General features: G+C 43.1%; 1 protein-coding gene across 10 annotated transcripts in view; it reads left to right on the plus strand.

Moving 5' to 3' along the window:
• The window catches only part of PALM2AKAP2 (PALM2 and AKAP2 fusion), a 593,877-nt gene that overhangs the window by 447,654 nt on the left and 123,358 nt on the right, over positions 1-22,865 (plus strand). For all 10 annotated transcript variants that reach the window (XM_089299869.1, XM_089299779.1, XM_089299809.1 and 7 more), the window contains 1 exon segment: positions 4,914-4,999. In XM_089299869.1, the coding sequence (XP_089155995.1) occupies positions 4,914-4,999 (86 nt within the window).

Genomic DNA, 22,865 nt, shown 5'->3' on the forward strand with positions numbered 1-22,865 from the left:
GGATAGCCTAAGCCCTTGGGCCCCTGCACCCATGTGGGAGACCTGGAGGAAGTTCCTGGCTCCTGGCTTCGGATCAGCGCAGCTCCTGCCGGCCGTTGTGGCCATTTGGGGAGTGAGCCAGCAGATGGAAGACCTCTCTCTCTCTCTCTCTCTGTCTCTCCTTCTCTCTCTGTGTAACTCTTTCAAGTAAAAATAAATAAATCTTTAAAAAAAATAGAATAAAAATAGTAGTAGTTTTGCTGGAAGTTGTAGGAATAATATAAAATATGATTTTTCAAAGAAATTATAAGAATTTGAGCAAAGGAAGAATGGAAGATAAAAGAGAGAAATGATTGTTTGGAAGTACAGTTCGTAAAAATACAATATGTGATGTGTGTGTGTGTGTGTGTGTGTGTAATGTAATCCAAATTCTTAGATCAAATTTTTTATGTAGTCTCTTTTTCTGATATCAGAGGAGATTATGGTTACATAACTGGTAATAGAAACACAGCAGTCTGGAATGTCTGTGTTTTACGATTATACAGCTGTTTAAATGTTTGTGCTATGGTTATAAATCATATGTCTTAGTGGCAATTCTCAGGAACTCAAACAGGAAAGCCAATGTTGAAACTCATTGATGAAATGCTGGAGCTGAAGGTATCACAAGCAAGCCTTCTGAACTAGCCTCCTGCCTGCTGGCGGCGCAAAGCCTTTACACGCTGTTGGAATGTCAGCGACCGCTTTGGAAATGGAGAGGGGCACTCTCAGATGTGTGAGCATCCTCCTGCAGAGAACTGTCAATCGTCTGCACCTCCAGGTTCTCAAGATGATAGGGCCTCCTGCCCTTTGGTAGACAGATGGAGTTGGCCCGCAGCCCTATCGCATGCAGTATGTGGTTAAGTCCCTTCTCCAAGATTCTTAGTGTCACGTCCTCTTCAGATTTCATGTTCACAAGGAGCCACCGTGTGCATGTGGCCGCCCTCTTCTCTTCACCCTGGGGTCGTTCTCTTCCCGCCAGACAGCACTGATAGAAGACAGTGGCGTGGAGCACCTCACCGCTGAAAGTGTGAGCGTAAGGGAAGAATTCCGTCCTGACACAGCATGAGACGTTGTTTATAATCGACTATTAGACATCCCTGTTCTCAAAAGGCCTTGTTATTACCTATCCCCTGGGAAGTTCTGCCCATTCCTGTTCCGGCTGCTTTTCTTTTCTTTTTTTTAAAAAATATTTATTTATTTATTTATTTGAAAGTCAGAGTTACACAGAAAGAGGAGAGGCAAAGTTACAGAGAGGCAGAGAGAGAGAGGTCTTCCATCCTCTGGTTCAATCGGCAGATGGCCGCAATGGTGGGAGATGTGCTGATCCAAACTTAGGAGCCAGGAGCTTTTTCCCGGTCTCCCACGTGGGTGCAGGGGTCCAAGCACTTGGGCTATCATCTACTGCTTTCCCAGCCATATCAGGGAGCTGGATTGGAAGTAGAGGAGCCGGGACTCGAACTGCCGCCCATATGGGATGCCGACACTGTATCCCATGGCTTTACTGACTATACCACAGCACCGGCCCCCCTGTCTGCTTTTCAATTGCTCTCCCTCTTCCACTTGGACACCTTCTCTTTTTTCCCAACTTCCCTGATGCTGCACCCATCTTTTCATGCTCAGATGGTCCCACAGTGGCACTTGTTTCTCCAAAACACACTTTTTTCCCTGGAAGGAATTTCTCCTCTAACTTTTGAAATAACACACTTGTGTTCTCACAACTTCTTATCAGGATTGGTAAGGTTTTAAATTCAGCTGTCCTGTCTGTTTCCTCTCACTATGACCGTGCAGTGATAGGCTATCTAATTTAAAGTTTTCATGCTTGCAGGCTAACATTGTGATAATCATGTATATTTATGTCTCATAACTTCTCATGATAGTCATATAGCTTTCAATAAAGATAGTATTGCTTACAAAGGAATGATTATAGCACAGAAAAAAATCTTCCCAAAGTAGAATAACATAAATATAGGTGAGAACCAATATTTGTAAATGAATTTTTATGCAAAAGGGTTGTATTTCCATAAAAGATAAAAGCACTTGATCCAAAATTATCTTCATTTCTAATGTTCATTATAGGTTGTACCTGTTAGCTATTGTTATTATAATGTTGTTTGACAAACCGCCCCAAAACTCAAGAGGTTTTTTTGGTCATGCGTATGATATGGGTCTGGAAGTTGGCTGATCTAGACACGGCTTGGTGCCAAGATACAGACTGGGTCCAAGTCTCATGATTGTCATCTCTGCAGGCTAACTGGGGCGTAGCCTTGTGCTACAGCAGGAATGCAGGAGGGCGGGCTGTACCACAGAAGCCCAGTTCAAGCCTCTGTGTCCCTCGTGAACAAAACAAACATCAGTGGGACTGGGAGAACATTTGTCCCACAGTGGCAGTGGAGGGAGATAAGTATTTGGTGGGCTATGATTCATACCCGTACATTAGCTAAATAGCATGCGACTGCCTAGCATGCTGTATCTCTCTGTCAGCCAGACCAACAGGCACCACCAATAGCTTAACCCAGGAGGGTCTATTAGTCTGCTTACTGCAAGGCTTGGCAGGGAATTAATCGGTTCATGGAGTAGCAGGTATTTCTCTCCCAGAAACATGCATTTACGACAAAAGTGACAACCTCCTTGCAGGAGTTTCTGGAGAAGAAATTGTAGGACAAGTCGCCAAACTCCTCTGACCCAATTTCTACAAACTTATCAGGGACAGTTGCTATATTTGCAACTTGCAATGCATTATGGCCCATGAGTCGAGTAATTCCGTAAAACAGAGCTCTCAAGGATTCCAAATGTAAAAAAAGAAACCACAACCAATGGGAATATATTAACATTTCATTAAATTCATATTAGTTTATTTAAAGTATCATGTAGGAGTGGGCATTTCGCACAGTGGTTAGGACCCTGCTAGGGATACCCTCATCCCATATTGTAGTGCCTGAATTTGAGTCACAGCCCCACTTCTGATTCCAGCTTCCTGCTAATGTGCACCTTGGGAGGTAGCTCCTTGCCACCAACATGGAATACCTCGGTTAAGTTCATGGCTTCTGGCTTTGGTCTGGCTTAATTCTGACTGTTGCAGGCATTTGAGCAATGAACCAGTGGATAGGAGAGCTCTCTGTTTTTCTCTCTCTGCCTTTCAAATAAATAAATAAATAAAAACTTAAAAATAAATGAATAATCATGTAATTTCAAGATGGTTGGAGCTTTACCACCTGGTTGTTCAGTTGATCCTTACGAGAAATGCTAGAGTATAACAATCGTCTACATCTCCAGTTTCTTGATTTAGCACAGAAGCTGATAAAATGGTTCTCGTGGTAAAAATCTGGCCCACCGTCTGTTTTTGTAAATAAAGTTTTATTGGAACTCTGCCATGCCCATTTGTCTCTGTTGTTGATGGTTGCTTTCACTATTACAGCAGCTTGGGAAGCTGCAGCAGAAACTACAAAACCACAGAGCCTAAAATATTTACTGTGTGGCAAACAGAAAAAGTTTGCCAATCAATCCTAATTTAACATAATGCTAGACAGTTGGAAATTTGGAATTTGGGTTATTCACACAGATCTGGGATGAACATTGTGCTTGAGTCATCCTAAGGGAAAATTATGTGTTAAATAAGTAAATAATATAAACAAATGTTACACAGATAATTTTAATCTCTTTAAGAAAATAATCTTTTTCATGCTTTAGTTTCTGAGCATTCATTCTTAAAGAGGCAGTTGTTATACCAATTATAAAAATTCTATCTGCATATTAAAATAGACCCCAAGATGGGTAGGAATTTGGTGCACTTCTTGAGATGCCTGCATCCCATATCAAAATGCCTGGGATTAAGTCCCTATCTGCCCACATAAAAGTTCAGCTCTTTGCTAATGTGTTCCCTGGGAGGCATTAGCAGGTAGCTCAAGTACTTGACTCCCTGCCACCCATGTGGGAGACCCAGATGGAGTTCTGACTCTTGGCATTGGCCTGGCCCAGCTCCAGCTATTGTGGGCAGGTGGGGAATGACCCAGCAGAAAGATCTCTGTCCGCTTCTCTCTGTATCTCTGTCTCTGTCTGTTTCCTCTCTCTTTCAAATAAATAAGATTAAATAAAGAAAAATTTTTAAATAAATCAGATTCTGAGAAACTCTACTAAGTATTACTTTATTAGCCCTAAAGGAGATAGCTTTACTTGCAGTAAATCATATTTTTTAAATATACTTGTCATTATTTCAAAGTTTTCATTGATACAGACAGTCCCCCTCTGTTCATACACTTAATTCCCCTGAGTTTGCGAGGTTTTGCTGAGTGTTTTCATGGGTTTTTCATACACCAGCCACTGATTTCTTCTTAGAGTTGGAGAGAACACTTGGATCTTGCCAGATGTTGGCTTTTGGAGGTGGTCTGACCACTTCAGAAGGAAACATGAACATCTCTAAAGAGCTGGAGAGGAAGCATGTGTGGGTTTTAGGAGCGACAGTAAAATCTCAGTTATCTCCAGTAGGTGTGTGAGAATAATCAGAAGTCATTTCTTCTGAGTACTGCATTGGGGCTGTTTCTAGGTTCTGGTATCTACGAACTTTCAGCTCCAAGTGAGGCCTCAGTCTGAGGTCTGGATTGTGGCATTCATTCCAGCCCTTCTCCACTCTGGGCGAGGAATAGAACTCTGTATGATCCATAGACCATATGGACTCCAAAGTTGGAAATGACGTAAACACAGAAGGGGTGCTAACTGCCTGCTCTTCTGAAAGGAAGCTGTCCTGGTAACTGGCAGGTAAGACAGGTAAGCGGCCCACAGGTCATCCTTGGGTTCCTGTACACATCGCAAGGGACTGGAATCTGCAAAATGGCAGTCATGTGCTGTTGGTGCCAGCTGACTCCATCAAATGATGCTATTTTGTTTTTTTTTTTCTTTAGGAGTCGGGTGGGAGAGTGTCCTGCTAAAGGGAGATGGGGCAGCCTCGGATGCCACAGAAACAGCTGGCCCCGACATGGCTATCAAGGTAAGGGACCTGTCTCAGGATGGTGCTGCAAGCACCTCTCTCAGGTAAAGGGCCCCTCTGGGGCACGTGGAGCAGGAGCACTCCTCCCTGCAGAATTCTCTCTTTAGTCGCTGAAGTCCGTGAAGCCAGCAGACATACAATTGTCTGAACTGTGGGCTCTGGAGTAGGAAACCACATGTAAACCGGAATCTAAGACTTGATTTCCCTAGGGCCTATTGTTGAATCCTCAGTGCATATCTACACGTAGGCTGTCTGCAAGTGGTAACACCCGTGGGGACAGCGGAGCCAAGCCGAAGATTCTGAACTGAGAAATAGGGCCCCACTGTGCTTTGTGAAGAAAGGTCAGAGAGGCACAAAGTAGCTTTGATGTTGACTCAAGATTTCCACTGATGTCAGCGGGAAGGCAGCCCATGGCCCACTCCAGCTGCAACGCTAGTGGCCAAAGTTTTAATCAAATGAGTCATCTTCCAATGAAATTAATTATCACTGTTCAAATTAAAATGCACCAGTTTGTCATCATTGCCTAGATTAAGGAATCTGTAGCAAGTTATCAGAAACTCAACCACTTGCCTTCTATTCTGGGATCAGACATGAGGAATGGTCTTGCACTCTTGGAATTCTGTTTGTTTTAGTTCAGAAAGGCTGGAGGTGGGAGGGCTTTCTAACATTTTTGCTTTGGAGTAGAATTTGAATATATGCCGCTTCTGGATTTTTCTTTGAAACACAAAAAAAGTAATGTCCCTTTTCCTATTGAGATACAGCAGAATTATTTCACTCTTAGATTTATTAAAAGTTGTATAATAGAATACACAGAAAAATTTATTCAAGCTTTCTTTTGTACTATGAAGGCTGAACTTACGTTTCTGTTACGTGTGTTAGAAGTAGCAAGTGAATGTCACCATAGCGAAATTAAATGAAAGATGGGATTGTAGCCTTATTGGTTAACCAGTCTAAATAACAACTATCCAGTGCTGAAATCTCATTTGCCTGTAATTGTGTTTAGCAGAATTTGCAAGACAATAATATAAATTACAGTGATATATGGAGATTTTGTTGGCTATTCTTGCAAGGACGGACAAGTTGGAGGTTAGGAGCACACTGGACAGAGGGGGATGGGTGCTCATAGTAAAACCCGGTGGGTTTAGGTTTGCTCTCAGAATCTGTCATTTTGAGAATTGATTTTTGAGATGTATCTCCCAGCACAGCTGCCGATCTGGCACAGACAGATGTGTAAAGATCAGAAAGACAGGAGTTTGTCTTAATAAAAGCAAATGACATATTCTGGTAGAAGAAAGTCTTATCTAAGTCCCATTTTAAAGGTCATTGCTTAACCATCTACTTGTCCTTGGTATCAGGATCTGGACTAGAGTTGCATTTGGACCATGTAGTTTAATTGCGTTGTCAAACTCTTTCTTTTGTCTTTTAATGAATACCTGAGGACTCTTTTTTATAAGAAAAGATGATTTTTAGTTTACGAAAACTGAATCCACTCTGAGAATATATGCCCTAAACTTTAGGGAGTTAAGCAGCATAGAAATATATTGAAATATAAGTATATATATTTTCACAATTCTTTGCACCCGGCTTAATCCTTTACTTCCATTTTTCCATGCATCCCTTGAAATGCTTCATATACCAATAAATCCCTACAAATACTGTGGAGCCCCTCTGTTAATGCCAGTCCTGTCTCACTGAGGAACTGATGAAATCTCTGGCAGGTGGCAGAAAGCGTCCATCTACCTTTAGGTTTCCCCATTACGCAGCAGTCACAGATGCTTTTCCTTTAGCGCCATGCTGCTTTGCTTACCATATCTGTCTTGTCTTTGCATCCAAGATAAAGGATGATAGTTTCTCTGTAAGTGCCTGATGTTCATTAATTACCACAGACTCCTCGGATATGTATCTATAGCTGTTCCTGTTTTGAATATTTACTTCACATATCCTTGCACTACCAGCTATTCTTGGCTTTTACTCTAGGAAAACAACGTACTCTGTCTGTTAAAGCATTAATTACAGGGTGGGTGTTTAACCTAGCGGTAAGACGCTGGTTAAACCCCTGTGTCCTGCATCAGAGTATGTAGGTTTGACTCCTGTCTGTGGCTCCTGACTCTAGTTTCCTGCTAATAATATAGATGCTGGGAAGCAGTGAGCACTCAAGTAACTGTGTTCCACCTACCCCTCTGGGAGACCTGGTTTGAGTTCCAGCTTTGACCTTTCCCACACTTGCCTGTTGCAGATATTTAGGGAGTATACTATTGGATGAGAGCTCTGTCTGTCTTTGTCTCTTTTTCTCTGCCTCTCAAATAAATTTTTAAAATATTAATCACAATAAGACCTGATTAACACTTTGCAAGGGCAATATAAGCAGAAATCACTACAATAGCTTGATTTCTTCCGCATTCATCCTGTGGTAGATGTATGAGAGCGCTTCAAAGAGTTTTTCTAAATTTGTTTTATGAAAAAATTATTCAAGGCTTTCAAAATTATTTTTTACACTCAGTAAACGTATCTTTTTATTCCATTTTTCTGTGAACTTTTCAAAAATATTTATTTCTTTATTTTCTTTATTTATTTGAAAGCCAGAGTTACAGAGAGAGGGAGAGAAAGAAGGAGAGAGATCTTTCATCCACTGGTTCACTCCCCAAAATGGCCAATCTCCAGGGCTGGGCCAAGACAAAGCCAGGAGCCAGGAAGTTCATCTGGGTCTCCCATGTGGGTGGCAGGGGCCCAAGCACTTGGGCCATCTTCCACTGCTTTTCCCAGGCCATTAGCAGGGAGCTGGATTGGAAGTGGAGCAGCTATGACTCAAAGTGACTCCCATATGGGACGCTGGCATCACAGGCGGCAATTTTACCTGCTATGACACAATGCTGGCCCCTCCTGTAGACTTCTAGAAGTACTACTGTGTCTATCCTGGTACTTGGACATTTTCTTTCTGTAACTATTTCTTACAATATCCTAATTATCTGGATGTAGTTTTGTCTACAAAACTGTAACTGGTCTTTAAATATCATGTCTTATTTTAAATCACAATGTCATACTTCTGAAATTATACATGACTCAAACAAGTGAATTCATTATTAAGCAAACTTCTGTTATCCCAAGGAACACTGAACTAAGAGCATTTTTATGAAAATCTGTCAGCACTGATATATGTAGAAGCATCATGTGACCTTCTTGGTTGTTTTTTAAATTTTTTCTTATTTTTTAAGATTTATTTATTTGAAAGTCAGAGTTTCTGAGAAAGAGAGTGCACTTCCATCCACTGGTTCACCCCCCAAGTGGCCTTAATAGCCAAGATTGAGCCTTGCCAGAGCCAGGAGCCAGGAGCTTCTCCCACATGGGTGCAGGGGCCCGAACACTTGGGCCATCTTCTGCGGCTTTCCCCAGGCCATTAGCAGGGAGGTGGGTTGGAAGTGGAGCAGCCAGGACTCAAACCAGCACTCATATAGGATGCTATTTACCCAGGCGGCAACCCTGCCCGCTACACTACAATGCCAGTCCCCTTTCTGGTGATTTTAATTTACTCAGTGTAGGGGGTTGAACTGTGAAGCACTGTCCCCCTCCCCCAAAGACCTATTCAAATCCTAACTCCTTGTACCAGTAAATGTGAGCTCAGTTGGAAAAAGGATTTTTCAAGTGTTATTAACAATCTTGATTTGTGGTTCTCCTGGATTAATCAGGTGGGGTTAAACCAATAACACATGTCCTTGCAAGAAACAGAAGAGAAGAAAACAGATATACCCGGGGAAGGCAGGGTTGAGAGGCAGAGACAGATGCTGGAGTTGGGCAGCTGTCAGCCAAGATACAGGTGGAGCCAACAGGAGCTGGAAGAGGCAAGGAAGGAGACCTCTGGAGAGCCTTCAGGGGCCTGCAGGCTGCTGACACCTTTAGTTTGCACTTCCGGCTTCTAGAATTGAAAAAAAAAATGTTTGTTGTTTGAAATGACCAAGCCTGTGTTATATTCATTGTGGCAGCCCTGAGAAATCACACACTAATAAATGTGCTTCTCAGGGCTACACCTACACTCTTACCAATGGAGGCCGCGAGACCAATATTATGCAGATCCATCACCATTTTCTTATTTTACTATACTCATCCTTTTTTTTTTTAAACTTTTATTTAATGAATATAAATTTCCAAAGTACGGCTTATGGATTACAATGGCTTCCCCCCCATAATGTCCCTCCCACCCGCAACCCTCCCCTCTCCCACTCCCTCTCCCCTTCCATTCACATCAAGATTCATTTTCGATTCTCTTTATATACAGAAGATCAGTTTAGCATACATTAAGTAAAGATTTCAACAGTTTGCTCCCACACAGAAACATAAAGTGAAAAATAATAGATGATTTTTTAAATGATGATGAAATCAGATCAGACCTATTGTCATTTTTAATCCCAACTATACTCATCCTTAACAAGTTTTCACCTCTTCTCATTTTAGGAGAACCGCTAACTCTTCAGGCCATATCATCACTATTCGCTAGAAGAAAAAGGTGGTCATAATTCAGGATTTCTTCTATAGTATATCTTATTCTGCTCTGCTGCTTGTCCAGACATTGAATAGAGTACATAGATAGATAGATAGATAAAAGGCTTGCATCAGTCTTTCCTAAAACTCGTCTGACCACAAAAACAGCATGCCACAATGTCAAAAACACGACTTCCTAAGCTGTTACTTTTAAAATCCAGACTCAGAAGACCTGGGTTTGATCATTAGCGTTTTGAGTAAGTGCTCCAGGTGATTTTTTAAAAAAACATTTATTTATTTATTTATTTGAAAGAGTTACAGAGAGGCAGAGAGAGAAAGTCTTCCAACCACTGCTTCACTCCCCAAATGGCTCAAATGGTCGGAGCTGGGCCCCTCTGAAGCCTGGACCTTCTTTCGGGTCTCCCACGTGAGTGTGGGGGCCCAAGTATTGGGCCATCTTTTGCTGCATTCCCAGGCACATCAGTAGGGAGCTAGATTGAAAGTGGAGCAGCCAGGACTCAAACCGGCGCCCATATGGGATGTCAGCACTGCAGGTGGCAGCTTTACCCGCTGCACCACAGCGCCGGCCCCTCCAGGTGACTTCTGTGATCAGCACTGGGGCATGTGGTTTTAGCCTGTCACCAGTACTGCACTGGGGATGGGCATGGGCACGGGCACGTGAGCCCTCCCGCGGTTCCTGGCTCTGTGCTTGTCCACCTGGTCCGACCGGGTGTTTGGGGCCTGCCCTGTCCAACACTGTCCTTTCCAGCTCCACAGTGAGGCTCACACCTCTCCTCCTGCTTCCCAGACTTCCTTTCTCTAACTCCAACTCCCTTCCTGGCCACTCCTCCTGCCATTGTACTGCTCTCTGTCCCCACGCCTGCCCTCTCCATCCAGTCCGCTTGTAGCCAAAGTAATCTTTTTTAAAGGCCAATCTGAGCCGGCGCGGTGGCTCAGTAGGCTAATCCTCCACCTTGCGGCGCCAGCACACCGGGTTCTAGTCCCGGTCAGGGCGCCAGATTCTGTCCCGGTTGCCCCTCTTCCAGGCCAGCTCTCTGCTGTGGCCAGGGAGTGCAGTGGAGGATGGCCCAAGTGCTTGGGCCCTGCACCCCATGGGAGATGAGGAGAAGTACCTGGCTCTTGCCATCGGATCAGCGTGGTGCGCTGGCTGCAGCACGCCAGCCGTGGTGGCCATTGGAGGGTGAACTAACAGCAGAAAGGAAGACCTTTCTCTCTGTCTCTCTCTCTCACTGTCCACTCTGCCTGTCAAAAAAAAAAAGGCCAATCTGATGGTGTCCCTCTGCTTCGAGTCCTGACAGCCCTCCGTCCTCCCTCCCTTTGCTCAAGGAACAAGCTTTGTTTTTAAAAACCAGGTGGCTTTTCCTCACTGCTTCCTGGATTTTGTACCTCTTCCTTCCTTTCTCCCCTAGCCTGGTTAACTCCTGTTTATATTTGAGTTTTTGGGCTCACATATTCCCTCCTCTCACTTGTCACACGCTCTCCCAAGACCTAGTACAGTTGTCACTCTGTATCAACAGAGGACTGGAACCAGGTCCCCCTGCAGATACCAAAATCTATGGATGTTCAAGTCCTTCGTTTAAAATGACATAGTATTTGCATTTCATCTACATTCTCCCATGCACTTTAAATCATCTCTAGATTACTTATCACCCAATTCTGTGCTATGTCAATGGTTGTTATACTGTGTAATTTAAGGAATAATGAAAAGGAAAAAAAATGCTTTTTTTTCCCCAAATATTTTTGATCCTCAATTGGCTGAATCCACAGATGGGTTCACCTGTGGATAGAGAGTACAGACTGTCCTCCTTCATAGCCAAGCCCATAAGGAACCACAGACGACATTGCATCCTGTCCAGCCTCCCTTGCTCGAATGTCATTGTGACCATACAGCCATGCACAGCTATCAGCCAAGTCACTAACACACCGTGTGCCATTGTCAATATCTGTTGAACGAACAACTGTATGAGCAAATGAACCTGACCTTTACCCAGGCTGCGGTTAAATGGACGTCAGGCCTTTCTCAGACCTACTCCCTGCACCCTCACCTGAGCTCCTTTCTCTTGCCACTCTGCTCCCAACTTCCCCTCCCAACAGTTTTCCTCTGTTTGGTTTTTCTTATTAGAGGTTCTAAATGGTATCCTTTAAAAAAATACAACTTTATTGAGCTGTTTAATTTTCATGCCATAAAGTTCACCAGGGAAGGGTACTGTGCAGTAATTTTTAGTGGGGTGGGTGTTGAGGCACAGCTGGTTAAGTCGCCAGCATCCCATATTGCAGTACCTGGATTTGAGTCCCAGCCGCTCCGTTTCTGACCCAGCTTCCCTCTAGTGCCTCCTGGGAGGCAGTAGGTGATGGCTCTAGAGTTTGGCACCCACGTGGGAGAACTGGATGTAGTTCTGAGCTCCTGGCTTTAGCCTGGCCCAGCTTTGACTGTTGTAGGCATTTGGGAAGTGAGCCAATGGAGGGAAGATTCTCTCTTTCTCTCCCTGTTGCTCTGACTTTTGAGTAGATAAAAATAAATATTTTTAAATTATTAATTTTTAGCAAACTTGACAAACACAATCCAGTGTTTGAACATTTTCACTATTCAGCAAGATCCCCTGAGCCCTCCTACAGTTAATCACCATTCTCACCCCAGCCTCAAGCAAGTATTCATCCCCCTTCTGTCTCCAGTGCTTTGTTCTGGAGTTTGATATCAGTGGAGATCTTCTGTGTCTGGCCTAGTGTGATTTTTTTTAAGGTTTATCCATGTGGCAACCTCTATCAGTATCCTTCCATACCTTTTAATGCTGAATAATATTTCATTTAATGGCTATGCTTTTTAGTTTTTTGTGGGCTTTTTTTTTTTTTGGTCTATTTACAAGTTGATGGACTTTTGAGTTATTTTCATTTTCTTGCAATAATGCTGCTATGAACAACCACATATAAGTCTTTGTGCAGACATGTGTTGCCTTTGTCTTGGGTATGTACCTAGGTTGCTAGGACATATGGTATATCTGTGTTTAACATTTTGAAGGACTGTTGTCCAAAGTGGTTATACCATTTTATGCCCTACCAGCAATGAATGAGGGTTCCAATTTGCCAACAATTGTTACTGTCAGTCCTTTGATTCTAGCTATCCTAATGGGTATGGAGTACTATCTCATTATGGCTTCAGCATACATATCCCTGATGGCTAATGCCATTTCCTGTGTTTCTTGGCCATTTGTGTATAGTTAATTTTACTGACTTGATTTGCCTTATTTGTCGTTGTTTGTTCAGTTATTGAATTACAACATGCTTTCCTTGCAGGTGCGCAGTGTTTTCTGAGTAATCTTCTTGACCAGGTAGGAGGGTCTCAATGCGCCCTCCTCTGTAAGGTCACTGCCCTCTGGGAGGATGTCTCATCAGCTTCCTTTCTTCTTGTTTCTTTCTCTTCCTTCTCAGATTTTTCTTTTTGAATTTTATCATCTTTTCTTTTCCAAATTTATGTGGAAGGCAGAGAGAGAGACAGTGAAAGACAGACAAAGAGACATCTTCAATCCACTGATTCACTCCCCAAATGCCCATAACAGCCAGGGGTAGGCCAGGCTGAAGCCATGAGCCAGGAACTCAATCCAAGTCATCCAGGTAGGGAACCAGCTACTTCTCCCAAGGTGTGCATTAGCAAGAAGCTAGAATCGGGGACTGAGCTGGGACCAAAGCCAGGCACGTGATAGAATATCAGATGTCCCAAATGGTATACTAATCACTGGACCAAACACCTTTGCCCTGAATTCAGTCATGTTTATTAGCCTATCAATTTTTTATTGTTGTAAAGTATTAACAACATAAAAATGTTAATTTTAACCATTTTTAAGGTTACAGTTCTGTGACATGAAGTATGTTCCTATTGGTCTGCAACCATCATCATCATCTATCTCTAGCACTTTTTCATATTCTTCAACTAAAATTGAATGATCACTAAACACTAGGTCCCTATTTTCTTCCTTCTCCCAATTCCTGGCAACCACCTAAATGATCCATTTTATACATAACACTACCGTGTCTTCTCAAAGTAATGTTTAAAACATCATTGACAATCAGATGGCTAAACTTCAATGTTAGCATTTTAATATCCCCAAAAAGGCAATCACTTTACATAAAATTAAGAACAGTGTTCCAAAATGAAGTAGGAAGCTGCTGCATGCTAGATTGTTAAATAAATTGCTAGTTCCAGAATTTCCTTCCTTCTGGGCAGTAAACTGCCAGGGCCAGCGTACTGCAAGTGTCTTGGTCTTATTCTGCTGTGAGTCCAAATTGCACCTGCTTGGCTCTGCATTGTTTTCTTGAGTTTTATTTATCTGATGACAGAACCAAACTACATCAACTAATTCATGTTAAGGAAATACCTCTGGGGCGGAATTTTGTGATTTGGTTGCCATTTTAATCAAATAAACCCACTAGCCCCCTTGCCCTTGCCTTCTTGTTTTGTGTATAAGTGTTTATAAAAAGGAGCAAATAAAAAATGTTTCTAGTTTGGGCCAGTGTTGTGGTGCAGCAGGGGAAGCCTGCCACTTAGTGTTGCCTGCATCCAATATTGGAGCACTGGTCTGATTCCCAGCTACTCTACTTCCAATCCAGGTCCCTCTTAATGTGACTGGGGAGGCAGCAGAAGGTGGCCCAACTACTTGAGCCCCTACCACCCATGTGGAAAACCCGGGTGGATTTCCTGGATCCTGGTTTCAGCTTAGTGCAGAGTTGGCTATTGTGGCCATTTGGGGAGTGATCCAGCAGATGGAAGACTTCTCTCTCTCACTCTCACTCTCACTCTTCTCTCTCTATCTCTCTGTCACTTTGCCTTTCAGATAAACAAAAATGATAAATCTCTAAAAAGAATTGTTGTTCACACCAGAGTTTTCTCAGAAGCCCTATCTTATTTATTTATGCAGTACTTCTCAGGCTTCATACAGGAGCAGGGTTGGTCCCCTAGAGGCAAGTTAGGGATTCTGGATGTAAAAGGCTCATTTCCTAATCAAGAACATGAGGAAGCCACATTTAAAAAGGATGTTGCTTCACTGTCTGTGAAACTTCTCGCTGGGAGAGAGGTGCAAGGGCAGATGTTCCCCCATTACAAAGAGGAAAAGCATTTAGACTCTTCCGGTGCTGAAAAGAGGCCACAGGCTACAGCTTTCTTTGGCTCCGGTTTTAAAACGCCGTTCTGAGAGCCTTTTGTCACCAGTGGTGTCCAGGCTGTCGCCCTTTGGTTCTGAGGATGACGACATTGAGAAGGCTTATTTTGTGCAGGGGCTTAGGGACAAAAAGACACATTTGGGACCAGGAGTCCTTTCTACATCGTGTGCATATGTAAAGGTTGCTCTAAATTTGCCTCCTTGCCAGAGGAAATAGTTCAATGAAGATTCTTTTTTTTTTTTTAATCTTTGAATGTATTAGGGTAGTGGATCTCAGAGGGGGTTGGTGGGCAGAAGAAAGATGGACTATAGTGGTCAATTCTCACAATATTCCCTCTTTGAGAATCACTGTCTTGAATTTTCTTTAAAATTTGTATTCAAAGGATATGGATGTGAACGGCTCAGCTGAAAACTGCAATACTCTGTATCAAAGTTGGTTCTCTTCAATTCCTATGTGCTACTTCCTGTCAGATGAAACGGATGTCAGGTAGATGGAGACGCAGTCTTTCCGCGGTTCTGTTATCTGTGTGTAGATAAGGAACATTCCTGGCAAACAATTTCAGACAAATAGATTTCTGTGCTATTTGAGATCTTCACCGTGTGCTCTTGGTAACACTGGAGGCAAACATTTCGTACAGGGATAGAGATGCCCTCCCCCCATATCAGAATGCCGGGGTTCGAGTCCCAGCTCCACTCCTGAGTCTGCTCCCAAGTGCACCTGGGAAACAGCAGGCAGCAGCTCAAGCAGTTCAGTCCCTGCCACACCGATGTGGGAGAGTCAGATTGAGTTCTCTTCTCCCACCTTTGGCATGGCCCACTCCCAGGCTGTTGTGAACATCTGGGGAGTGAACCAGTGGATAAAAGATTTCTCTGTCTTTGTCTTTCCATCTGTCTGTCCTTCAAATAAATATTTTAAAACAAAGCCAATAATAACTGACACTGATTGAGTATTTGCTCTGAGCCAAGTCCTGGCTAGGCCCCTTCGTGTGCCATCTCATTTCATTGTCAAATGAGCCTGTTAAGGGAGAAAGTGTTATTAATTCCATTTTACAGCTGTGGCAACTGTATTATGGCAAAGTTAGGTAACTTACCAAAGCCTAGGTGTAGTGGAGCCATTCTCTAAATCCAGACAGGAAGACACATTGCAGCCTCTCTACCATACTGGGTATTTATGAATACAAATCTACTTTTTTGTTGGCTAAAATGTGGAGCTCCAAGGATGGAGCAGGGTGGTTTAGCCTGGTTAAAATGCTGGATGCTCAGTTACCTTTGAATTTTATTTTTTTTTTTTTTACTATTGGCACATCCCTGATACTACCTGGAACATACTAAGACTTTGTTTATCTACAGTTCAAATCTGACTGGGCATCCTGTGTTTTGTTTGCTATGTCTGGTAGCTCTAGTTACAAGGTGGCGAGGAGACTACTTCAGGCATTGTGATCACCGTGGTTTGGGATTCTTTGTGGATTTGGATTCTTTTCTTTACACTGTAACCTTTTCTATTTCGTTGTATTGCAGTTTAAACCAGCCATATATGTAGTTTCAGTAGAACAACATAATGAGAATCAAACAACAAATGTAGCCTGACGCTTTCTCCCTAGGAGTCAGGGCTTCCAAGCCTGACCCGTGTCAAGTCAAGATCTGAACCTCACTGGTCTCTCATGGAAGCTGGAAATCTACCCCGTTTATTTGTTTGATTTCTCCCTTGAGCTGAATGAAACCATTTCCTTCAGTTTGTATAACTTTCCTCAATTGTATTATCTCTTTTATGAAGCCTGCTCTAGGGTCGACATTTTAGCTGGGCTACGGGTGTTGGCCTGCTTTGAATTTCTGCAGATAGCTTTATCAGTCCAGGGTTTTCACAATGGTGGTGAAATTGTCTTGTGCCTTTACCAGCTCTATTACTTGGTAAAACCCCCTCGCTCTGAGTGGCCTCCTCCTAAAATAGATGACACTGGCGTGTATATTCCCAGCAAAAGTTCCGACACATTCACAAATATTTCCTGAATACATCAGTGTATTTCCTTCTGCGCACATTTAGAGCATTCCAGCACTGGGAGTGGCCAACAATGACAAATCTCTGGAAACTGTCTCTTGTCCCTGACTAGTGTGTCAGAGCCCAAGTGCAGATAAACCTGCTTTCTTAAGAATTCTCTACCCAATTAACTAGTTTTGGAACAGGGCTCACTTGTAAGTGCCAAAGTATGATTTTTGACAGAACTAAGTCTGGCAAATCAAACATAGAACCCCTAGGGAGAAACCATGGGTCTTGAGTAATGGCTCGTCTGTTTTCTATGTAGGTAGGGAACCAGATTACCTATCCAGTTAATGTATGGGCAAGTTATCCTTAATGTCTCTGGTTGTTTGGAATCCCAGAAACTGTTTTTGAAGTCCCTGTTAGAACCTTCATGTGGCCATTTCACGATAGGCCTTGTTGTCTAAAACAAGTCAGGTATCTCCGAAGTCTCGTACACCTTCAGTATAGTTCTAAGAACTCTTGTAGAATTCATAGAAAGAACTATCTTGCTCTATTACATAAATGCATAAGACTGTTTAAGTGAGCGTTTAGTACTCCTATCCTGATTCATTAACAAGTGTCTTTCCCATCTCTGTTTAATACCTGTTTTTCAACGGACTTTCCCCTTGCTTTCTAACTCAGAGTAAAAAAATGTACTTAGTAAAGATCCTGACATCATGTGAATTGTATGTGAGAAGAGAAAGTGTGTGCTCGGAGATGATTCCCTGGCTTGGAGAACAGGCTGCAAAACATGAATAGAGCTTAGTACCAAGAACTGGGCTGTCTTGATATCGTTTGAGCTTATTACTGTTTTAATAACTGCTTCTTCCTTGGAAATGAACCAATGGAGATGCGACATTTATTTTAATTCAGTATTCTTGAGTATTTCTGAAAGAAAAAGGTACCAATAACTACAATTCCCACTCCCTCTCCCGAAGGGATCTGGGCTAGAGGGTAGGGTAAAGGATCCATTATTACACTCTTCAAATGCTCACTGATTGCGAGTGTTGATCTCCAGCTTGGCGAGTTTTCTCCTAAATTGCAGCTGAATAAAATGAATAATGAGAATAATAGCCAACATTTATTGAGAACTTTCTGTGTGTCAGGCATTGCTCTGGGTGCTTGGGGAATTGTAGTGTTTAAATCTTAACCACAACCCTGGGAGGTGACTGAGTCTCCCCACTTTACAGAGAAAGAAAACAAGGTACAGAGAGATTAAGTAATGTGTGTCAAAGGACAAATTTACAACAACTTAAAGATCTGATTTGGCTTCATTTCCTATCTTAGAATCAGGGAACACTTCATCCCATTGAATAGAAAAAGTGTCCCACTGAGCCAGCAGGAGAGGTTGGTTTTATAGACAGAAGACCCAAGGAACACAGAAACAAAGAACAAGAAGTGAATCAGTTATTCCAGTTATTTCCTTTGTAAGGAAGGTACAGGGAAACAGAGTAAGGGTCCAGGTGCAGGGCACTTCACATTCAAGCCCATTGAAACCTGCTGGTGTGGAAATTTGGTTGTTAAGTTTTGTTTTGACAGCGTTCTTGGAAAGTCAGATGAGCTGCTTAGTTTCTGTTTGGTGGCTGCGGAACATTAGCATGGGTGACTCCATTTTGACTTTTATTTTGGTCTGTTGGGGCTCACTGGGGAGCTTAGTCCAAGACAATAGCCTCCTGTCACCCTTCTTTAACACTGTATAAGGCCGCACAGGCAAGGAGTGCCAGAGCCCGTGTATATCACTATGCAGTACTGCCTTGCCCCATAGAACAAGGTGATGCGGTTTGCATGCACACGTATTCGGGTAGGTCTTCCTTGCCTCAGAGTCCTGATCAATAGGGGACCTTTTTTGCACCTGTATCTGCATTCATTCCTCACATGCAAAGCTGCAGTTTGCTTGGTGGAATAAAATTAGATTTTCAGGGAAGGCATTGTGGTGTAGTAGGTTAAGCCACCACTTGGGGCACCTGCATCCCATGTCCAAGTGCCTGGTTCAAGTCTCAGCTATTCTGTGCTTCCCATCCAGATTCCTGCTATAGTACCTGGGAGGAGCAAGTAGTGACCCAAGTGCTTGGGCCCTGCCACCTACATAGGAGACCCAGATGGAGTTCCAGGTTCCTGGCTTCAGGCTGGCCCAGCTATAGATGTTGCAGATATTTGGGGTAGTGAACCAGTAGATGGAAGGCCTCGCTCTCTCTCTCTCTTTCTCTCCCTGTCACTCTATCACTCTGCCTTTCAAATAAATAAATAAATAAATCTTTAGAGAAAGGATTATGAGGTGGGCATTGTGGCACAGCAGGTTAAGCAACTGTTTGGAACGCCCATATCCTATATCTGGGCACTGGTGCAAGTCTCAGCTCCTGTGCTGCCAATCCAACTTTCTGCTGAGGTACCTGGGAGGCAGCAAATGATGACCCAAGTACTTGGGCCTCTGCCACCCACATATGGGAGACTTAAATGGAGTTCCTGGCTCCTGGCTTCTGCCTAGTGCAGCCCTGGTTGGGCAGGTATTTGGGAAGTGAAGCAATGGATGGAAGATTATCTCTGTTCCTCCCTCCCTCTCTTCCTGTCTCTCTTTCTGTTGTTCTGTCTTTCAAGTAGATGAAAAGAATAATAACACACTTTAAAAAAAGAAATGCCAGATGGTCAGCCCTGAGGATGGGTTGTTTTTCAGACCTGCCCTTGGGTCTTCATCTCATCAGCTTTAAGATTGTGTTCATTATTATCATTTGGTTGCAGTGTTCATGAACATGGTACAACAGAACATCTCCAGTCAATGAGGGAAGCTAGGCCCACAGCTAAGAAAAGGAGATTTTATTGAATCTGGATAATTCAGCCTATAGTCACCCTGCAGTATTTCTTAGGAGACCTCCATATCCACTATATTGGAGCTGGGGCATTTTCTTCTTTTAGTTTTCCTATGATACCTGCATTTCTATGTTGTGCCACAAGTAATGTAATATTTTTAAACTTTGAGATGAAAAGTTAACTTTATTGAATGCTGTGTCATATGATCTTCTATGTGGCTATATTTAAACAGTTCCAAATTTTTGAGTTAATTTTTTAGATATGAAATATTAATAAATCCTTTGGAAATTTTTATGACAAAGCCTTATTTATGTTGAGAAATAGATGAACATTCATCACTAAGAAATATTGTTTTTATTCTTCTTACTGTGTTTTAAGAAATGTTGGTTTTGCAAAAAAAAAAGAAAAGAAAAGAAAAGAAAACAACAAAAAACAAATCCCAAATAGGAAAAAAAAATTCCAAGTTTATATTAAGTTTATCCCCTGAGTGACAGAGGAAAATCCCCCTTAAGAGAAATGGTATTGCATAAATAGCAAAGAATCTTTTTATTTTTCAAATAAAAATATATATCCTGTTTCTAAGCACTTTTCCTACTGTTTGATAGTTTATTAAAATAAACCTTTCTCTTCCATGTGGATTATATTATGCTTTCTTACCCTGTCACAGTCATTGCTCTTCCTGTTCTCTTCTCTCTGATCCTTTTTCTTCCCACCTTCTCTCCTTTCTTCCATCCCTCTGCTTCCTGCATTCCTCCTACCCTCTTCCTCTCACTCCCGCCCTTTTTCCCTCTCTCCCTCCATTTTTTCCCCCACTGTTAGCAGTGGGCCAGGTACTACCTTAAACACTGTACCTGCATGATTCCATTTAACACAACTACACCATGTGATAGGTACCCTTATTTGAAGTATTATGCAGACAGAGATTCATGATCTGAGAAAGTAAATGACTTTCCCAAGGTGACAAAGTCCGGAAGAGTGGAATCTGGATTTGTTCCTGAATATTCAGAATATTCATTCATTCAGAATATTCATTCTGAATATTTCATAGTTCACAGATTATTCCTTTTTCCATACAATACTTATTTTTAAACTGGGAAAATGGGGGCCAGCACTGTGGCATAGCAAGTAAAGCCACCGCCTGCAATGCCAGCATCCCATATGGGCACTGGTTCAAGATCCGGCTGCTCCACTTCTGATCCAGCTCTCTGCTATGGCCTGGGAAAGCAGTAGAAGATGGCCCAAGTGCTTGGGCTCCTGCACCCAAGTGGGAGACCTGGAAGAAGCTCCTGGCTGCTGGCTTTGGATCAGCCCAGTTCTGGCCATTGTGGGCATTTGGGAAGCAAACTAGCAGATGAAAGACAGACTTTCTTTTCTCTCTCTCTCCTCTCTCTCTCTTTCTTTTCTCTCTCTCTCTCTGCCTCTTTGTAACTCTGCCTCTGCCTCTCTGTAACTCTGCCTTTCAAATAAGTAAATAAATCTTTAAAAAATACTTAGTAAACCTGGGAAAATGGGGTCAGCATTTTGGCATAGTGGGTTAAGCAGCCACTTATAACACCAGCATCCCATATCAGAGTGCCAGTTGGTCTCTGCTGCTCTCCTTTCAATCCAGATCTCTGTTAATGTGCCTAGAAAAGCAGTGGATGATGACCAAAATGCTGGGGTCCCTGCTACCCACATGGGAAACCTGGATGGGGTTCTTGGCTCCTGGCTCAAGCCTAGCCCAGCTGCAGCTGTTGTGGCCATTTGTGGTGTGAACCAGCAAATGGAGGATCCTTTTAGTCAAGAACTGATCTTACTGAAGATTTTCTCATTTTGGGGAACAACCATAGAACAATTGGGAGCAGCAGACTGGCACAGATTATTAATAATAAAAACAAATGGAGCAGATGTCGTGGCACAGCAGGTTAAGTCGTGGCACTGCTTAGGACACCTGCATCTTTTGTCAGGGTGCATGGTTTGAGTCCTGACTACTCTGCTTCCAGTCCAGCTTCCTGCTGATGTCCATCCCATGAGGCAGCAGATGATGGCTCAGGTACCTGTGTCTCTGCCACCTTCATGGGAGACCTGAATGAGTTATTGGCTCCTGGCTTCAACCCGACCCAGCCCCAGATGTAATAGGCATTTGGGGAGAGAACCAACAGATAGAAAATCTCTCCCGCCCCTCACTTCTGCTTTTCAAATACATAAAAATGAATAAGCATTCTTAAAAACCTAATAGAAGAGGAGCTGGCACTGTGGCATAGTGGGTAAAGCCACTGCCTGCAGTGTCGGCATCCCATATGATTGCCAGTTCGAGACCTGGCTGCTCCACTTCCCATCCAGCTCTCTGTTATTGCCTGGGAAAGCAGTGGAGGATGGCCCTAGTCCGCTGCTGGAGTTCCTGCATCCAATATCGAAGTGCCAGTTTGAGTCCCAGCTGCTCCGTTTCTGTTCCAGCTCTCTGCTAGTGCATCTTGAGAGGCAGTGGATGATGACTCAAGTGCTTGGGCACCTCCCACCCACGTAAGAGACCCAGATGGGGTTCTGGCTTCCTGCCTTTGGTCTGGTCCAGGCCTGGCTGTTATATGGATTTGGAGAATGAAGCAACAAATGGAATCTCTCTCTCTCTCTTTCTCTCTCTCTTTCTCTCCCCTCCCCCTCCCCTCCCCCTCCCCTCCTCCTACCCTCCCCTCCCCCTCCCCCTCTCCTTCCCACTCCCCCTCCCCTTTCCCTCTCCTTCCCCCTCCCCCTCTCCCTCTCCCACTCCTCCACCCCGTCCCGGCCGCCTCCCATCTATTTTTTAAAACCCCGATAGTTAATACCTATTGAGTACCTCTACAAGGTAAGCTCTCAAAAGTTTCATGGAAAATGCAATTAAAAGAGAGAAATGAAAAATATAAACTTGATTTCTCAACGTGCACTCCATCGAGTTCAAGACAATTTTATAAGTAATGACAGCAGCCAGTTAGTCCGCCCCTGAAGAACTGAGGTCCCTGGGAATTCAACCATGTCAGTGCCATCTTCTTTCCATTGTTGACTGAAAAATATGGGTGTCCTTTAAAAAATTTTTTAATGTAGAAAACAACAAGAAGTCAGAAGGAGCCAAACCTGGAATGGAAGTTGAGTGCCTACTGATTTCCCATCAAAACTTCCACAAAAATTGCCCTTGTTTGAGGTGAGGGATGAGCGTGAGCATCGTCATGGTGAACAAGGACTCTGGTGACGCTTTCCTGGTGTTTTTCTGCTAACTCTTAGGCCGATTTTCTCAACACTTTCTCCTTGTAAGCAGACACTGTCATTATTTGGCTTTCCAGAAAATCAAAAAGCAAAATTCTAAGCATCCCCAAAAACCCATTGCCGTGACCTTTGCTCTTTTTTTAAAAAGAGAATATGGAATTTATTAGACATTGAATATCAAAAA

The sequence above is a fragment of the Oryctolagus cuniculus genome, chromosome 1 (assembly GCF_051225735.1).
Source record: "Oryctolagus cuniculus isolate XC-2025 breed Fujian yellow rabbit chromosome 1, ASM5122573v1, whole genome shotgun sequence".
NCBI classification, from domain to species: Eukaryota; Metazoa; Chordata; class Mammalia; order Lagomorpha; family Leporidae; genus Oryctolagus; species Oryctolagus cuniculus.